This window comes from Triturus cristatus, chromosome 1_2, assembly GCF_964204655.1.
Source record: "Triturus cristatus chromosome 1_2, aTriCri1.1, whole genome shotgun sequence".
Taxonomy (NCBI): Eukaryota; Metazoa; Chordata; class Amphibia; order Caudata; family Salamandridae; genus Triturus; species Triturus cristatus.
The window spans coordinates 819,450,641-819,470,953 of NC_140580.1; the positions used below are offsets into that span (position 1 = coordinate 819,450,641).

The 20,313-nt window shown below is 45.8% G+C and overlaps 1 protein-coding gene across 6 annotated transcripts in view; it reads left to right on the forward strand.

Moving 5' to 3' along the window:
- The window catches only part of KCNAB2 (potassium voltage-gated channel subfamily A regulatory beta subunit 2), a 1,115,399-nt gene that overhangs the window by 386,607 nt on the left and 708,479 nt on the right, over positions 1–20,313 (forward strand). For all 6 annotated transcript variants that reach the window (XM_085608872.1, XM_085608876.1, XM_085608871.1 and 3 more), the window contains one exon: positions 3,303–3,431. In XM_085608872.1, coding sequence (XP_085464998.1) covers positions 3,355–3,431 — 77 coding nt within the window. In that variant the 5' untranslated portion in view covers positions 3,303–3,354. The remainder of the gene's footprint in view (positions 1–3,302; positions 3,432–20,313) is intronic.

Below are 20,313 nucleotides of genomic sequence, written 5' to 3' on the forward strand. Positions count from 1 at the left end.
CAGACAACGCAACAATGATGTTTTATCTCAACAAACTGGGAGGAACAAAGTCATTCACCCTGAGCAAAGTAGCACAGAAGATATGGTAATGGGCAATATCAAGGAAGATCACGCTGCAAACAGTCCACCTACCAGGAAAGGAAAACACAGAGATGGACAAATTAAGCAGACAAGAAAACACCTCCCATGAATGGTAACTAAAACAACAGACACTAAAGAAAATATTCATAATCTGGAGAAGACCAGAAGTAGACATGTTCGCAACAGTGAAAAACGCAAAATGCCAACACTTTGCCTCCATCTTTATTCTGCAGGATCGTGCGTGCAACAAGGAGCATTGACTCCTTAAGGGACTCCCTTATTGACTGAGCCCTGCCGTTCCAATTGTTTTAAGTACACCAATAATTGCTACAAGGGGACTTTAGGGACTGCTATCCTCTTTGAACTGGTTCCTCCATGAAATTCTCAGAGACTATAATTAAGCTTGCGTGTCTCATTTTTGCCGCACTAATCAAATTGAGTCCACGGAATATCCAAGCCAGTGGACTTTAGAGATTGCTGCTCAATTGGATTCTTATCTCCACAAATTCAACGGAAAATAGTAGGAATCCTCATTTTTCCATTCAAGCAAACCCCTGTCATCTTTAGTCCTGATGAGACCCTATTATCCTGAGAGGGTCAAAACACCATTGACACGATCATAGAGACAGACAAAGTTTCTCGCCTTTTACAGATACAGTTATTGAATTTATGTATCTATGAGTGTTTGTAACTGAAATTGCTGCCTCGCTTTGTGTCAACCAATCACCTTCTTTTGCTGATTTTCATTTTCACTTTTATTATTATTTCTTTGGTGCTAGTTCGACTACACACCTGGGGTCTGTTGTTACTATTCTCTCTCAATATACACTTTTTAAATTATTGTCCAAATTTGTGTTTGTTCTGGAATAAAACTCGGTTCGGCTGAACCGTGTTACATACTGCCTGAGTTATCATTGCTCCTTTTAAATATCTTTAACCTTGTGTTGACGTGGTTTGGATTAAGTCTGCACAGAAATATTTGTGACATTTATAAGTTTCTTTTTGAATGAGTTCCATGTGAACGCATATTTCAAGGATTTCCAGATTTCATCAGCCCCAGACAGAGGGGAATACCCTGTCAATAAACTGGTCAGGGAGATTTGTCTGCACCTTTCCTCCAATTCCTCTAATACCGAAGGTGCTGGAGAAAGACGGCCAATCGGTAACACACCTCATCCTCATAGCACAACAATGGGCCAGACAAACTTGGTACTCAGACCTTCTAGAGATATCCAGAGGACAACTGGTGACAAAGCTGAACAGGATCTGCTAACAATGCAAGAGGGAGAGTATACCACCCAGAGCCAGCAACACTCAGCCTAGCAGCTGGACTTCCGAATACTCTGAGTTTGGGCATCTTCAACTAGTGCCCAGACAATGTAAATCCTTAAGGAGGCAGGGAGAGCAACTACATACAAATGCTATGCAGCAAAATGAAAGAAGATACATTCACTGGTGCACAAATTACAGATATGGAGGAAAAGACAAAACAGGAAACTGTGTCACAATATCTTATTCATCTGCTAGGTAGCGGAGTGACACATTCATCCTTAAAGGTACACCTGGTAGCAATGGTAACCTACACCAGGGACACATCATGTAACAGCCTTTTCACATATCCAGTGCTGAAAAGATTCCTAGAAGGGGGAAAAGAGTTGCTCCACTAAGATCCGTTCCAGGACCATTGTGGAAGTTGAATACTGTGCTAACACAGTTCATGACAAATCCCTTTGAACCTATGCACAAGACGGATCTAAAATCACTAACACTCAAAACAGCATTTCTAATTACAATCACATTACTACGCAGAGTAAGCGAACTGCTGCCACTAACAATACAGGAGCCATACCTCCAAATACACAACGATAAGGTGGCTCTCAGAACGAACCCGCAGTTACTTACAAAAGTGGTAACCCATTTTCATGCTAACCGAAATATACAGCCACCAGCTTTCTTCAAATACCCTAAAACACAGACAGAAAGAACCCTATACTCATTGAATGTAAAGAGTCCCTTAATGTACTACCTGGAAGAAACTAAAAGGTTTTGCAAGGGAAACCAGTAGTTTGTCTCCTTCGCAATAGCAACCAAGACTTCATCAGTGACCAAGTGGACAATTTCAAGATGGATTTTTGAAACAATGTCAACTTGCGATTCCAAGGCAGGAATATCACTGCCCAGACGCCCAAGAACCCATTCAATACAGAAGAAGGGCGCAACACTTGACTTTCTGGCAAAACATCCCAGTGGATGCAGTCTGCGCAGCAGTGATCTGGACATCACCACACACCTTCACTAAGCATTATTGTGTGGACATCCAAATGAACAAGGAAGCACAGATGGGACACAAAGTACTACAACACCTATTTGCTGACACTTCCTCATTTCATCCCAAACAACCCATGGGAAGGGATACCGCTACATAATCTAATTGTCAGCATGTGAATCCAGAAATGGATTCATGCTGCAAAACAAAAAGGTTACTTACCAGTAGGAGTAGTTTTGCAACTTGAAGAGTTTTCTGGATTCACATGTGACCCGACCCGCCCACCTCCCTGGAAATGGGAGATTTCACAAACTGCTGTTGAAAATACAGGAACAGACAGGAAGCACACCAGATAAGACAAAAAGAATCCGAAGATGGTGACTATGCACAGGAACATCCGGGGTGGCATCTGACGTCACATAGGCAATGGACATACCAACAAATGCCCCCCCCCCCCCCAAAAAAAAGTAAGTTCCAGACCCAACCAAAAGTTTGCAAAATAGTGCACAGCATGTGAATCCAGAAAACTCTTCGAACTGCAAAACTACTCTTACTGGTAAGTAACCATTTCGTTTATCACATCCTCATAAATGAAGGCACCTAAAGAGATCAGTCTACTGTTTTTTTAATCATGATTTTGAGCTGGTGCTCTGGTAGAGCAATAGCGCAATAGGTTTTCCGAAGCCATACTTGGGATTTTGGCGTGTTCAGCATAGAAGCATGAGGCCATAACCCATAGCAGAATTTCAGGATAATCACTCACTATGATTGCATTTAATTAGCTGTGTTGTACGTAAAATTATTTTATGTGTATATCCTTAGTATCAGGTGTGCATCTAGCTCTATTGAATGTACACCACTTTTAAACTATTTTTGATGTTGTAATGTAATTCTAATTAAGTCTTTTGGAATTTCACGAAGAGGACAAACCAAACGTGTTTTTATTTCTTCTTAGGGATTTTTAGAGGGTGAACAGAAGGTCGATTTTTAACTCTAACACTGGCTCGATGTATCCGGAATCAACCACGGATTCCCCGGCTCGACTTTCGTTACGGCAGACTGGCTCCCCAGGAATGATTTACAGGTGAGAAAGATATTCATGTTCACCTTCTGGACCCTGTTTTGTCCATATCCTTGAGCAACTCTGTGTACTAGTGTGCATTCACCATTTGACCGATTTTATATGAATACATGTGTTTCCACTATTGTTTAGAACTTATTGATTTTCTGGGATTTAAAATTTGATGGACAAAATCTGCAAGTGATAGTTGCGTTTCTTCATTTAGCTTCCGGCCATGGTTATTTCATGTTTTAATATAGCACAAACCCTACGAATATCAGGCGTCAGTTTGCTTTACAGACAGAACAACCATGGAGAAAGTATCTTCTTACAGTGAACAAAGAAACCAACTCTACGTGAAACTTGAAATCTAAAACAAAGCTAAAACACCAACTGACTGTAGACCAAGAGAAAAGAAACAATAAAGGTGGACGAACTGCAGTTAATAATTGAATTTTCTTCCAGAATGGTGAGATAGCACTCCTAGAAACAAGCATTGGCAAAGCCTATTGATTTGGAGTTGGCCACCAGTCTTTTGGCAAACCTTGTTTAGTTCTGTCATGGTTTTTGTCAAACTTAATTGTGGGCGATGTTGTGAGTCGTCCTCAATCTAAAAGAAATATAGGCTAACAGAAAAAATATTTTTTGTCTTAAAAAAAAATATTGCAATAGTAATCCCCGGCACTGAAAGGAAATACTTTGTGCGTGAATGTGCTCCTTGTGCAAGGGAAGCATGCTGTGACTCATAGTGAAGTCAGCCAGTCACTGACTGTAAATAACCATGTTATACACATAATTTTAGTAAAATTGAAAGGTCTTTACTAACACCAGACCTAAAAAAAAGAAAAAAAGAAGTGGTTTTGCACTGGCTGCCAGCCGCTTGCTTTTGCTAATGCTTTTTTCTAATGTTTTTATAAATCTTTATTAACAATAAATAGAGAGGCTTTCAAAGATGAAGTGAGTGGGTGTGTAAGTGCTTCTGTTGATGATGTCATCAGTGATGTCACTGGCCATGTCATGAGTGATGTAATATGTCAGTTCATAAGCAGTGCATTGCAGGGGCGTAAGTTATAGTTAGCTCAGCTAACTATAACTCCTGAATTTCACTGGTTTTGTATGAGTGAAATGTAAGCCTAACTATAGCGTCCCTGTAACCTTTGTTTTTTCAGTGCATTTCTAAGTTTTTTTTATTTCTATTGCCTAACTATAGTGTCCCTGCAACCCTTGGTTTTTTAAGGGAATTTCTAAGGTTTTTTTCATTTTATTCCCTAAATGTAACCCCTAACCTTTGACAGTGAGTGTGTAAGTGAGTGCATGAGTGTCTCAGTAAGTCTGTGAGTGGGTGTGCAAGTGTCTAAGGGGGTTTGAGTGAATGGGTGCATGAGTGGATCTGTGAGTGAATACAGGAGTCTGAGTGGGTCTGTGAGTGAGTGCATAACTGAGTGTGTCTGTGAGTCAGTGCGTGAGTCTCTGTCTGGGTCTGTGTGTCGGCGCATGAGTGTCTGAGTGGGTCTATGAGTGAATCTGAGATTGTGCAAGAGTCTGAGTAGATATGTGAGTGGGTGTGTGTGTGTGTCTGGTTCTGGGAGTCACTGTTTGAGTGTCTGTGAGTGGATGCACAAGGGTGTATGGATGTGTGAGTGAGTCTCTGAGTCAGTCTGTGAGTGTGTGTCTCTCCCAGTGGGCCTGTGAGTGGGTGACTCTCCCAGTGGGTCTGTGAGTAGGTGAGTGAGTGCTTTAATGGATTTGTGAGTGGGTGCATGAGTGTCTGAGTGTTTCATGCAGTGGGTACATGAGTCTGAGTGGGTTTGTGAAGTGGGTGCGTGAGTGAGTCTGTCAGTGGGTGCGCAGTAAGAAAGGAAGGGGGCACATGGGAGCAGATCCTCGTGCTAGCTCCCCCTGTGACGCTCCTCTTGTCCAGTGTGCCTGCAGTCCACTACCCTCCGCTGCCTTCAGTTATTTTGCTTCTTTCTGTCTGCTCCTGACCTTTATTTTGACTCTCTTTTGGCTAATTTCTGAGCTTTTTTCTGCCTCTTTCTGCTGGTTTCTGACCTCTATTTTGCCTCTTTCTGCTGGTTTCTCACCTTTGTTTTGCCACTTGTTGCTGGTTTCTTTTTTTTTTCACAACAAATTTTATTGTTGACAGGCAATATGAGCCCAGGAGCGGCCAGGGCAATACATCATATACATGGAATGGCATTGATAAAGATGTCAACATTTTACTATAAGTTCGGTGAAGAATAAAAGATACTTGTGTCCGAATCAAACAAAAGAAAACATCATAAACCATGAACAACAGTGTCACAGCGTACGTCCATGTAATTTGTGGTAGTGACTCCTATCGCGACATATCAATGTATGAGCAATTAATCAAAATGCGCATGTCTAGTTGCTGATCATTGCGGCAAATTGTCGACACAGGGGGCTGAAGGGAGAGGTTCAAGATATATACCTCGATAGTCGGCCCATCGCTTCCATATTTTGGGATGTTTCTGGGGACATCTCCGCGCTTTGAAAATCGGAAGTTCCAGACCCATGGAGAAATCAAGGCCTCTCTTCCATGCCCTGACAGAGGGTGGGAGAGTTGCCTTCCAAGCCCTAGCAGTATCTTGTTTCGCTAAAGTAAGCCCCAGAAACGGCAGATGCCTTTTATTACCTCCGATCCCATCGGTAATATGAAGCTTGGTCCGGCGCGGACATTGCGGAATATCCCGAGAAAATGGCTGAGGATCGAGTTTAATTGCCGAAACCAGGCCTGTGGTATGGGGTAGGGATGATTTTGGAGTTGATATACTAAATAGGGCAATTAAACCATTTTGAAGATCACCAATCTGCCAAGCAGTGTCAGTGGCAACTGCGACCAGGAGCTCACCTGTTTTTTAATACAGGGTAGAAGTGGGGCCAGGTTTTTAGTCCAGGAGCCGGATTTGGACGAGGACAGGAACACCCCGAGGTTTTTAAAGCCGTCTGGGGCTACTGTGACCTGCTGCACCCAGGTTCCGAGTTAGTCACCACCACATAGAGGCCACAAGTAGTACTTAGAGGCATTCATGTATAGACCAGAGCTTTGGCCAAAGATTTCCATTATACGAAGCAGGCGTGGACCAGATCTATTCGGACGTGTAAAAAAGAATAGCACGTCATCGGCATAAGAGTGCTATGTGGTCAAATAACTCACGTGACCACTCAAAACCATATATTTGGGTGTCGATTCGCACCCATGCTGGGAGTGGTTCCATAGCGAGTGCGAACAAGTATGGAGAAAGAGGGCATCCTCTTCCGATACGGAACGGCCGTGAAGCAATTTTTACAAAGGCTGTAATGTCGGTGTACAGGAGGCGAATATATCTAAGAAGTTTAGGGCCAATATTCAGGCGGTCCAGGAGTGCAAACAGGTAGGTCCAGCTAAGGGAGTTGACTGCCTTGTCCATGTCTGCAAGGAGGAGCGCAGCAGGTTCCTGCCGTCGATCGACAGAGGCAATCACATTATGCGCGCAATGAATATTATGACGAGTGGCACGGTCGGGCATAAAACCAACCTGGTCAGGATGGATCAGGGTAGTGATATGTGGGACTATACGAATGGCAATAATTTTGGCCAGGGGTTTGGCCTCGATATTGAGTAAAGAAATAGGTCTATATGACGCGTGCAGCTCTGGGGGCCTGCCCGGCTTGGGGAGGACTACTATCTCAGCATGATGCCAGTCTGCCGGTAGATGGCTGTCCGCCGCCGCAGCTTGTAGAGCAGCCAAATAGTGCACTGAGAGCTGGGATGAGTATTTCTTCTAAAACTCTCATGCAAAACAGTTGGAACCCGGCGCCTTATCCCTCGCATATCTGCGAGGGCACTTTGGACCTCCTCTGCGGTGATTGGGGCATCTAAGTCATCGTGCACTGAGTCTGGCAGGGACTGCGGGGGCAAGTCAGCCAAGAAACGGTCGACGGTGGCCGCTGAAAGGGTCTCCCGTAGGGTGTAGGGATTTGCATAATATTCAGCAAAGCTGGTCGCGATGTAGGCCAGGTCTGTGAGCACCTCATCCCACGGTCCTCGAATTGCAGAGATGGTCCCAGTCGAAGCGTCTGTTGCCACAGACAAAGCAATAGGGCGCTCGATTGGTCACCCCACTGGTAAATGCGGCTGTGTGTACAGTTTGGCTTCGTCCAGGAAGTCACTGGCGTAGAGCCATTGGGCTACGGGGAGTTGGCTGCAAGCCGTCGCTCCATAGGCTCTATGTTCCAGGTCTAGAATCTATGCCTCCGTACGGACTAGCCTCCGCGTCGCTGTCTACGCCGCGCGGTGCAGAAGGCGATGTCCACCCCCTGCAACATCGGTTTCATAGCTTCCCAAAGGGTCCCTGGGGAGTCCACCGTACCAACATTGTATGTAAAGTAGTCAGTAAGGGCTGTAAACATTTGTTGGTGATAGGGATCGTCCTGTAGCAGCCATGTCGAGAGGCACCAGCGGGGCGGGGAACGGTTCGGGCCAAAACGCACCACCATGCAAGTGGAGAATGATCAGACAAGCCTCTGGGCAATATCTCTGCCGACTGGAGTTTATGGGCGTGATGAGCAGATATGAATATATAATCAAGGCGTGAAAAGGAGTTGTGTGTGTTTGAAAAATATGTGTATGCATTTTCCGTAGAGTGTATATGTCGCCAGGTATCTATCCATCCCAATCCCTGTGTCAGCGCATGGAGTTCTGACTCGCGTATGTTAGTCTGCTGCCTTGCGCTGCGCCATCTGTCCATGGAGGGGTGCATGATGTAGTTCCAGTCGCCCCCAGCCGACAGTAGACCCTGTGGATGCTCAGACCAAAGGGAAACAATCCGTTCCACCAAGGACGGCGATAAAGGAGAGGGGCATACACACAGACCAGAGTGAGACCCTCACCATAAAGCGTGGCGGACACAGCCAAGTACCTGCCCTGAGAGTCAAACCAGGACCGGTCAAGAACAAATGGCAGTATGTGGTGGATTAATATCGCCACTCCCTGACAGCCCTAGTGAATCCAGAGTGGTATGTCTGAGCGAACCCAAAGCGTGGTAGGCAGGGCGTCTTATTACCTAATAGGCGTGTCTCATGCAGCATTAGGATGTCAGCCTAATGTCGCTTAGCCTGGTGCAGCACCGCCCCTCTCTTAATCTTATCTAGTAAGCTGCGAACATTCCAACTAATAATGGTCAAGCGCCTAGCCTGAACGTCTGTCATGTCAGGTGTATGTCATGCAACTGGACCAGCAGGCGGGCATAGTGGGCGCAGAGCCTAAGAAGGATATATAGCACTGTGACACAAACAGAAAACATATGTTTACCCAAAACCCAACCCCCCCTCCAATATCTCAATAACGATGAAGCATCTGTCGCGGCATAGCGAGCCTCCCACCCCCAACGGGGGGGTAGGGTCAGCTCCCAGCCAATGGATGCCAATGAAACATAACATGTACATTAGAGCGTCCACAGCCTTGCCCCAATGTATAGGAACCTAAGTAGCCCACATATGAGTTGCCATCGAGGGAGATATGACATGGGTACGATTCGAGAAAGTTTCTTTCTCATGTAGGCGACTGGGATTGGCTACCCTCCGTCGCGCGTCTGCGAGAACTATTCCGAGGTTGTGATTTCCGTATCAAACGCGACCTGCGCTGTTGCTTCACATTGAGTCTGGACGGGTCCCGGCCGAAACCCACCGATGAGGCATTCGAGTCTGCGCCAGGAGGGGTGTTGGCCTTGTGTGGAATGGATTTGTCCGTCCAGTTGAAGACTTCTTCAGGTGAGTAAAAAAAAAACGTAGGTTTGCGAGTTGTATGAGACACAGAGACGGGCCAAGAATAGCAAGGAGTACTGAATTTTTAGGCCGCTTAGTGACTGCTGCCGCTGCTAAACAAGTTTGGTGTAGTCAGGGAAGAACATGATGGGCTGGGAGGTATATGTAAGGACTCCTTTGAGCCGAGCCTCTTGGATAATCATATCCCTGTCTCTGTAGTTGAGAAAGTGGGCGATCAGCGGACAGGGACGTGCCCCCGAGGGAAGCTTCTGCTGTAACACACGATGCGCCTGTTCAATAATGAAACAAGAAGAAAGGGTGTCAACCGGAAGCCACTCCGTAAGCCATTAAGTTAGGAAGGCGCAGCATCGTTGGTCTCACAGCCCTCCGGAAAGCCCACAAAGCGGAGGTTATTTCATCGAGCACGGCCCTCCACGTCCTCCACTCTATCCGCCAGGCCGAGCGTCAACAATTCCAGGTTAGACACCTTCTTTTGAAGGGCGGTCACGGTATCCTCTATCACAGAGATTCGTGTTTCTGCTTCAGTAATTTGTTGAACTGCGTTGCAAAGGTCTAGGCGAAGGAGCATGACATCGAACCCCACTGCGCCAATTTTGGCCGACAAGGCATCTTTCGAATGTGTAATAGCAGCCAGGAGTGCGACGTTGTCAGGCGCTGCGGCCATCTCAGGATCCGGTAGCTGGGCAGCAGACCTGTGTATTTATCCATGGTTGACTGCTTGGACGTGGCCCCGATAGACTTATCCTTGGCCATCATGAAGCAGGCTGAGGGGGGAGAATTAAGGATGCCAGTCCAGAACAGGTGGTGTGCCAGTAGTTCTTCAGACCTCAACTCGAAGCGCAGGAGAATATAACAGGGCAGCTGGGAGTAGCGACCAGGGGGACCCAACACCCACAAACAGCACCAGGACCTAGCCCGGCTGCTTCCGTAGGTGGTGACCCCCCCCCCCCCCTGCCAATGGGTGTCCCCAGCCCTCTGTCGCACAGCTGGCTCCAAGCCAGAGTCACCCCCGTCCAGGCAGGTGAGGAGGTCCGTGGGACGCACAACAAAAAGCAGGGTGGTGGTGTCGTCCAGCCCCAGGAGGGCCACCAGACACGTAGGCCAGGAGTTCCCAGGGCAGCACACTAACTGAGAGGCACCCGGGTCTCCCAGCAAAAAGAGACAGCAGCAGAGGAAGCACGGGGGCCCAGGGCACTCACCAGAGCCCCACCAGAGAAGCGCAGGCCCCAGACTGTGCACACGCTCCACACCGAGCCACCACTGCGGTAATGACGCGCAGAGGGCACAGCCAGGACAGCCCCCGGGGATCTGGAGAGGCCGCTCACTGCCGTCGAGAAGTCCGCAGTCCCAGCCGGGGCCTACAGGGCGGCATTTAGTCAGCACAAGGCAAGGCAGCTGGGGCGGGAGGCGGCAGGCCGCACTCAGGGCCCCGCTGCAGGTGAGAAGGGAGGCCCACCCCAGCACGTCCCACAACGGACTCGGCTGCCCTAGGCAAATCAGCGATTCTGGAATCCGCACCCAGAAATGAAGAGCGGGGCAGCTGGTTCGCGGTCCATTCTGACCGCAGGCACGCCTCGGGCTCGGCTGGGCAGCGGCGATGCAAGAGGCGCAGCCAGTGGCTTGCACAGCCCCAAAGTAGGCCGTCCTCAGTAATCCATGGCCCGCTCAACTCACAGACTGAGCACGGTAGGATCTCCGGACCGCAGGCAACCACACCTGCAATTTGGGCCGCCTCAGGGCAAGCCTAGAGGCGCACACACAGCCCGCGCCAGCCCACAGCTCGTGGCAGCAGGTCCGTCGTCCGGGCACAGGATACACACAGGCCGGCTCCCGGGCCCAAGCCCACAGACCGGGACGTCCACACCACGGCGGCAGCGGCACCCAGAGTCAACAGCGCCGGTGTCCCCCAGCTGCGCCACGTTTCCCTGATCTGTGTGGTAATGACGCATGCGTTGTTAAGCTTTCATTGTAATGGCATGCATGGTTCAGACTGCGTTGCAATTGCTGTTTCCCACCAAAAGTAGCTCTTGTGAGAAATAATTTTAATGTATACAGAGGACTCCGTTGACAATGTCTTGTCAAAGTAATTTGTTAGACTGATTAAAAGCGGCAAAATCAAAATGTTGGTCATTTGGATTAACTTTAATGGGATTGAAGGCCAATATAGATACAATTAATTCACTCAGCTCCAAAATCTCCCTGTTATAACCTTTCTTCTATTCTTTTTCATTGTTTTGGATGTTTTGAGAGGGAAAAGGACTCTCCTGTGATTTGGCTGTGGTAACAATACACAAGGGCCTATGGTGCACTGTAGGTCAGAGGAGGCAAAAAAAGCACCTAGATGTCCTTAAAAATAAGTGTGTTCACTCTTTATTAGCATTGGTTTGTAAACTCCTATATAATTGTTGATATCCCCAGAACAATGGAGCGAATATTGGCAAAGATGAAATGTCCTATACCTTCTTTATTGGAAGTGATGGACAAAAATTGTGTGTGGAGTGGGATGAGGCAATACAATAAAAGCAAATTTATTGGTATGTACCGAACTTTGTCTGCAAGAGCTTCTGCTTGAAATGTTCTTTGAAAGAGTTTTGACTTAATATCTGTTCTTAAATAACGGCTACCTTGCCTCTAGGTGTATTAGCTTGAGGAACTCTCAAGGTCTAATATTTAGTCGGTAATAGTTCATGTATTGTGTGTTATGAATTTCCCTGTACTCAAGTCTCAATTAGGCAATAGAGGTCAAGATTATGGGATTCACAGATATTAGCAATCTGAAGGTGATGTTTTGCCACTGATCTCAATTGCACAACATATCCTCCATGTTGTATATGGAAAATGACAGAGGATGACGTGAACAAATTAGGTGGCCTGTAGGATAAGACTTAGTGAAGAGGAACATTGTGGTATTCATTCTCAGATTTCATCAAAAGTTAAGTAGCATAAGAAAAAAATATATATGTGTTAATGTGTGCTTCATTGGCACTGCAGATAAGAGGGCAAACTACATCACCATCAGGATTTCTGATCCCTGGTAAGAGTTGGTCTGTAGCTGTGTGGGAGAAAATGATAAAATTCTGTGTGGCTCAGTGAAACTAGGTAAAAACACTGACTGAGCTCTTGATAAAAGTAAATTGTACAACCTAATGTTAACAAGCAATGGCAATAGGTCGCACATTTGCGAGAGATATTGGTGTTTTAAATGAAAAGGACTTTTGCCCATGTATTATGGAGTGGAGTTGGATGCATGTGGTGTGGGGTGGAATTAGGTGGGTTGGATTGGAAGTGTTAGTTGTGGAATTTTGTGTTGTGGAATTGTGTGTGAAGTTGATGTGTGTAGTAGAATTATGTGGCATGGTGTGCAGTGGAAGTATGTGGGTAGCAATTATCTGGTTTTGGGAGTACTTGAATTACGTGGAGTGGGATTGTGTATCATGGAGTATAGTTATGTGGAATGGTATTTTGTGTAGTGGTATGTTGTGGAGTTTAATTATGTGGTGTGCTGTTGAATTCCGTGGCATGATAAGAATTATGTGGTGTTGATTGGAAGCATGTGTTGTGTAAATGAGTTGTTGAATTGAATTATGTGGTTTGTTGCCGAATTAATGTGGTGTGGAATGGAAATGTGTGGCGTGAAATTGTGTTGCGTGAAACTGTGTGGCGTTGAGTGAAATTATGCTCATTGGAATTATGTGGAGTGTATTTATGTGGATTGTTACTATGTGGCAGTTGCCAATGTCCTAGAGTGGAGTGGGCGGTGTAGAGTGTCGTAGACTGGATTTTATGCAGTAAAGTGTCAAGATTACCTAAGTGACAATGACACCTGCTGATTACAAGCCTATGGGCGGGATTGTAGCCTTGATAGTGAATATAGCATGTCTCGAAGACAGCGCGCGCACGCTGCCTAGGCTCAACCTAAAAACTGCACAAAGTGGTAAAAACAAAGCAGTAACATAAAAAAGGAAAGACAAATAGATACCTATTTAGTGGCTGATGTGTACAAAGTAATACCAGAAAACCTGGATAAATTGTGGCTTCCCCACTTATTTTTGTGTGATCTTAGGTAAATATTTTATTTAACCAAAACTCCATATTCTTCATTATTCCGTAAGAAAGCACTTTAATATATGTGACTTCAGAATACCAGTTGTGCAAAAACCTTGTATGTTTATTTAATAGACTATAATAGTACTCTAGGCATTGTACCGGTTTAACATGACAACTGTCTTGCCTCTTAGTTCACTAATGGTTTATATATAAAAATGCTCACCTTTAATAAGTACTTCTCAGTGCAGTGCTATAATTAAACGTGCCATCCTGCAAGCACATACAGTCAAAGGCATTTTACCACAGGCTGATCAGTCATGCACACTTATATAATCAACCACAAACCCACACAGATTTTTACATACATCACATACATGTTGGCGGTAAAGGACTCCAGTTAGGCTAGATTAAAAAGACCTTTTATACAGGGGAAAACTGTAGGCTCTCCCTTCTCTAAATTCTCTGCTACCACCATCAGTCTCTCAAAGTCTGGGTAGAGAGGTCAGTAGCCATTCCCGAAAACACAGAGTTACACAGTGGGTGCCCTCTGACCCTCATAGGGTAGCTTTGGGCTCTGACGGTCTGAGGACAGGAGCTATACATTTAGTCTGTGCAATGTTAGTGTTAGGCGCAGGCATATTGAGTCAAAGCAATGCAACAAGCCTCATCCTGGCTGCAGAGTCAAGACTAGCATAGCGTTCTTGACCCAGTCGTTTCCAGAGCTCCAACCTTTAGCTCAGAGTGCAGTAATCGCACTGCACCCTCCCGTCTCCCTATGGTGATAGACAGTGCCCTGGAGGGCCCTACATCGGAAACTAAACACTGCTGCTTGCAACCTAGGAGAAGCATACCAGGGCCGTGGGTCAACCGCCAGTGGACAAGTTGACTGCATCTGCAGCAGCTCAAAACAGGGGCCTCTTACGGTGTTAAAGCTTTAAGAGCAGGATGGAGCCACATTTTTGCAATCCCCGGGTGCGTCTGTTCTCGCTGTCAAGCCCCAGGTCGGCATGCATTGGCCAGATACCTCTCCTTCTCTCTCGGAGCCTGGTACCTCCCGCCCCAAGTACCTGAGGATCCAGCTCTCCAGCCGGGTAGAACTTGACATCCTTAAACATGTCCTCGGGGACCTTCAGCTCCTCCATGGCCTCGGCCAGTAGTTTTGTCCCCATACCTCCGCATCAGCAGATGCGGCTTCAAGGGCCCAAACAGACAGGCCTTGCTTGTTTGTTTTGCGCCACAGACTAAAGAGCCCTGCAGCCACCGAACGGCCAGTGCATGGCTCGGCCTGTACCATTGTGCTGGCTTCTGAGGTGGAAACGGCCATACAGTACACCTAAAGACTCACTCGTTCCAGCACTTGCTATGTAGACATTGTATTTAACAGGGCCACAGTCATGTATATTGCAAGTCATGTGTGGCAATTATTCATTTTGTGATAGCGTGCCTTTTTTTACTGTACAACGATTAACCCTCATTGGTACAGACAGGAGGAAGAGCCTGGAAGAGAAACAAGCTACACTCCACGGACGGTGAGAGAGGTATGGGTGAAGCGACAGCAGGAGTAGTGTAATTGGTTTCTGAAGCACAGCGCCAGAACGGGAATGTTCGGGGAGGGTGTAGAAGAAATAGTAACGCACAATAGTGGGAAGTGGGGTGCCATCTTAATCTCAGCAATCCTTGGACAGCAGCGCCAGGTCCGCAGTCAGTCTTGATGACTATCAGTTGCCAGTGGTACTGGCTAAGCCATTGCTAAGGTTTGAGGGAAATGGAGACAAAAAAGAGCTCCTATCACTCACAGTGGGTCTCAAGGGAAAAGAGAGTGAGAGACAGGCAAGAGGGTGAAGGATGCGGGAGGTGGCGAGTAAAGGCCGGAGCTGAGAAGTGTGCCCTTTGGGTTGCAAGCAGCAACGGGCGCCAAAGCACTGACTTGCTTTGCAAAAAAAAAAAAAAAAATGTTCTCTTATGCTGAAGCACTGAAAATAACAAGCAGCCGGAGGGGGGGTGGGGGGGGGGAATAGGGGCGGCATGGCATGGGGAGAGTAAGTGAATTGCAAGCAGCGACGCTCGAATAACTGAATTGGTTTGCAAACAAAGGAAAAGTGGTTCGGAAAACACATGGGATAATCAGAACTGGTGGAGTGAGATTGTACATGGTCGCTGCTCTCGGGGAGGGATAAACACTGCCAGAGGCATGGCGAATGCATGCCATAAACCAATAGAGAGACAGAATAGAGAGTGACATGATTCCGGATGATAGCAAGCCTATGGGCAGGATGTAGCCCATACAGTGAATACAGCATGTCATGCGCTGCCTAGGCTCGACCTAAAAATGAGAACTAACCGCACATCACTTTTCGAGCGACAAGGAGGTGGTGTACTCGTCATCCACTTAATTCATTTGAACCTTTACCAACTTGATATCACAACAGCCAAGTAACTAAACCAACTATGACACCTCAGCCATGACTAAGTAGTCACACTGGCTTCACACATTGGGAGTGAGAGCATGACAAGAGGGAGGATGCAAACACCCAATGATGCCAGCACGGAGAGAATGGGAAGCTCTATGTGGCTCGGCGAAATGACCATCCGACATGCAGAGAAGAAAAGTAAAAAGTTAGCATTTTGCCCAGTCCTGCATTCTTTTTCATGATCTAGCCATGCTGCCTCGTTGTTTTTCAAGATCCATATTCCTGGAACCGGGTTAGTTCTATGTACTGGAATTATTACAAGAAAAAACAAAACAAAAGACCAGTTAAAGTTTCTTCTAGTTTCCCTTCTATATTTTCATTGTGGCAGTGTTTTTCACTGCATATATGTAAGAAATTGGAGTATTAGTTGAGGAGGGTAAGTGCACTACTCAAGTAATAATCTCAATCTTTGTCAGAGTGAACCCTCAAAGTCACTAAATTAACTGGTAGCCTATGGGACTGAGCACACAGGCTTAACATAGGACAATGTGTAAAGTATTTATCAGTAACAAAACAGTAATAAAGTCAAATTCAAAAAAAAAAAAAATCCGAACAGGGTTAGAGAAAGTAAGATCTGATAAACACGTTTTTAGTAGGAATAACACCTAAAAGTACAAAGTGCCAATGATAGTCAGTAATCACACACCGATTATTCTTTTTTTGAGCCACATCGGTTAGTGTTTGTCATGAATCGGTTTGAAAACCTCTGCATTAATTCACTGGTAGGTGGATGATTGGCAAGACTGATAGCTCACATTTAAACTACCCATACCAGGGCACTTGATAAGGGGACGAAAGAAGGCCAGTTTAACACACAAGGAAACACTTGAAAGACTGTTGCATGTTAAGTTACAGTTGACTTTTGACTAGACATTTATTTGCAATTTTAGTGGATAAAAGGGAGATTTTACATTTGGTGGAAATATTTTCTTTAAGTCTGTCTTAATAAAACTGCAATATCAGAAAAGTCCTCTAGGTGGCGGCACAACCCTTTTTATGGCCCTGTTCACTCCCTCCCATCCTTTTCCTTCATTCTTTCGAATTATGAGTCCAAGATTGCCAGCGCCAAGGCAATATTGATAGAGGTGATAGAATATGCCTTTGACCAAACCCAGTATGATGCCTGTTGGAACCGCCAACATTATTTTAAATAATTTTTCTGTGACACATTATGGTTCTCTGAGGATGAACCGGGCTTCTGTTGAATTGATGATCCAATGTTGATCGTGAAGTCTCTTTAATTTTGTCCTGTTCTTTTGTGCTGAGACGGTCTGTAGTGCTGTGGCTGCGATTGAGCTATTTCTAGAAGTGATCCAGAACTAGAGCAGATATACACATTGTGAGAATGTGAAGGGGAATGGTGTGTGAAAAAGCTTTTTCACTTGTGAGAACTGCAATGAAATGAAGCCTCGCTGGGCAACATAGTTCAGGTTGCAGACCTTTGGTCAGTGCATTAAATGGAAATATAGAAGTGCAGGTCCTCTCTAGATAGAGTACCTGTTTGCTCCTTTCGAAGTGCCGGTACTCTCCCATAAAATGTGTTGCAGTAGTGCTGAGAAGTTGCAGGTACTCTCCCTTTCAAATTAAAGAAGTGCCCATTTAAAGCACTTTCGCAGATGACACACCGGCTTCTCATAGGAAATGGTATTGCATTCGCAAAGTGGAAGCTCTCCATGAAGGACAGCAATCCACTTTCTACATCGTGGATTGCCTCTGCTGGTATTCTGGCGATTCACAAACAGAATCCCTGCCTCACTGATATTATGGGGAAGAGATTCTGCGAGCCCTACTGAATGCCATTTTTACGCTAAGATATAATTGTACATCCTGTGCAAAAATAATTCTGGATGTTGCACAGCATTTGCAAGAAAGATGCAATTATGCGACTTTGATGAGTCTATTAGCCCTTTAATTTCCGGTTGCGGCAATTCCACCAACGATCTAGAAGTTTCATGGGTACATTAGGACAGTACGGTCCAGGCAGAAGCAACCATCTCAGTCTGGCTAGACACCTCGAGTTGTACTGCTCTTTTCGGGGCAGAGGTCGATTGAGTGGAGGAAACCACGGCTGCAATGTCGTCTTCACAATACTCTCTTCCTGTTCAGTGGACTAAAACACCTGCTGACTCTCTCAATCCTACCCCCCCCCCCCTCCTCCCCCCGCCTCCGCCATCAACTTCCAGTGAGGGGACGGGACTTCCATTTTGGAAGGTGAGCACTGAGTCGGGTAGGTAATCTGCAACAGGTTTGCTCCTCTCTTCCTGTCCCTTTCTCTGGACCACCCACCTTCATCCAGGGCAAGTCTCTCCGTCTCTCTTCTTAATTTTGCAGGCAGAGGTGCTGGCCCTGTTGAGCGAGGGGGCCATAGAGTTGGTGCATATAGAAGAAAGGGTCATGGGATTGTCTCCTTCTCTTTCCCAGTCCGTAAGAAAGATGAGACCCATCCTGGATCATGTTCTTCTGAACTCAATTATTCAGCTGCCAAATCTTGTGGTCCTGCAGGTCTTGCCCTGCTTAGCTGTATGGCCTCATGTATCCTGTTGGTGCCATGCAGCGGTTGGCTAATGAGGGCACTACTTCACTGGTGCCTGAGGTCATAGTGGCTCCAGCATCAGGAGAGCCTCATGGCTTGGGTGCAGACCACCCAGTGTGTTCATCCTGATCCTCATTGGTGGATGGAGTCCTCCAACCTTTTGGTGGGTCGTCCCTACGGTCGTCTGCAGACTTATTTGCCCTGCCCTTTCTCACCAAAGGTGTTTTCTGCATTCCATATTGGCAGCGGCAAATAAAACGCTTTAAAAGGGTAGTAGAAAGCACTATACAGAATTCTTTTGGTAGAATTACTCTGTAGCCGAATGTTGTGGTTGAGAAAACGTTGTCATATAGAATAACTCAACATTCTGTAATAAGAGATAGTCCTTTTCAATTGAGGAAAAGGAGCATACCTATTTCAAGAGAGTTCACGACGTTGAGAAAGTTGACATCGGAATAAGCGGTTCAGGTGTTAAAGAACAAAGTTGGTAAAAAAATATACATGGCACAGCAGTGGCCAGCCATATATGTATTATGATGTGATGAAGCTAAGTGTTTCCTGTTATTTTGTATTGGGAGGTTAAGGAAAGTGTTGTCACCGTGCCCTCCGGTTAAGGCCTAGAAAGCCTATGCATACTGTGAATCTTAAAAATTGTAGCACAGCTTCTCAGGACTGTTGAACGTGAAATGCAAGGCAGGTTGCGACGTGTCCATATTAGGCATTGAACAGGCACCCTAAATGTTAGAGGAGGAAAGTGTGGATGATGCTTTAGTGTGTGAAAAAAAATCATCATCTTCAAGACCCAGACAGTGCTACCCAGAACGTTCTGTACAGGATTCTGTCAAAAATCTGCAAGGAGGAAGCCGCAGTCTTGGAAATGTGTAGGATTGGTGCCCCCGAAGGGGAAGCCCTTTTGTATGCATGGATATGTTCTTTCTATAGCATGCGCCTTGCCGAAAGGTGTCGGAGTGCTGTACATGGTCGTTCCACATACTTGTATCACAGTGTTGCACAGTTTGGCACTATATATGCTACAGTATGATTAGATCCATACAGAGAACCCGTCACAGGTCTCCCTGAAAAGGGCCACACATATTTTAATATAAGGGACAGAAGACTAAATTGCACTAGTGACAATTCGCTTTTCTCCACCTACTGTGTTTTATAATATCTTTTTTTTAAATCGTATTTATCATTTTTAATATATGAAGAACGTCACGTTAGTGACAATTTGTTCACATCGTAATTGTAGCAAAATTACGCAGAATCACGCGCACTATACAAGAGTAGTGAAAAAACATGACATTCAGTACGATCCAAACCAGTATCTGGGAGTGAATACCCGTGAGCCATACTAGTATGCAATATCGCGGAATAACTTGAATTGCAGCGACCACAGTGGATCTGGAGGGGAACAATACTCATCATCGTGTTCCAGTTGTACGAGCTTACAGTAGCGGCATTGGCATTATCTAGGTAACATGGAGATGTATGTCTCACAGAGTCAACCTTGGACAGTCGTGCTGGAGTGGAGTAGAAAAAGTGTGCAGGGGTTGCCAGATATCTTGAGGACGAGACATTGGTGGTTGCATCTGAGCATATAGTTCACTAGTTGTATCACAGAAGACAATACTTTTAAGCCATTGCATTATGGTAGGACATTGGGCGCTTAACCAATGTATTGCAATCTCATGCGTTGCAAGGAGTGCCATTCCGACAAACCATCGGACCTCTTTTGGGACATCATGCACGTATCCCAGTAACGCCAGGAGGGGGTTGGGCGCCATTGTCATTTCCACCATCTGGGATATGCGAGTAAAAATGTCAGTCCAGTAACTATCTTTGTGGGGGTACATCCAAGCCAAGTGTAAGAAGTCTGCATCTGTAAAAAAACACAACCTGAAATTCACCCATTCATCTCTAGCAACTATAACTTATGCCCTAAAGTAACTGTAAATCGCGCCCCGCCATGCATGGTCTTGTTGTCAGTTATGTCATTTCAGATGTTGCAGTCATGTTATCAATCATGTCATTGATCATGTTAAGAATGATGTAATATGTAGGTTAA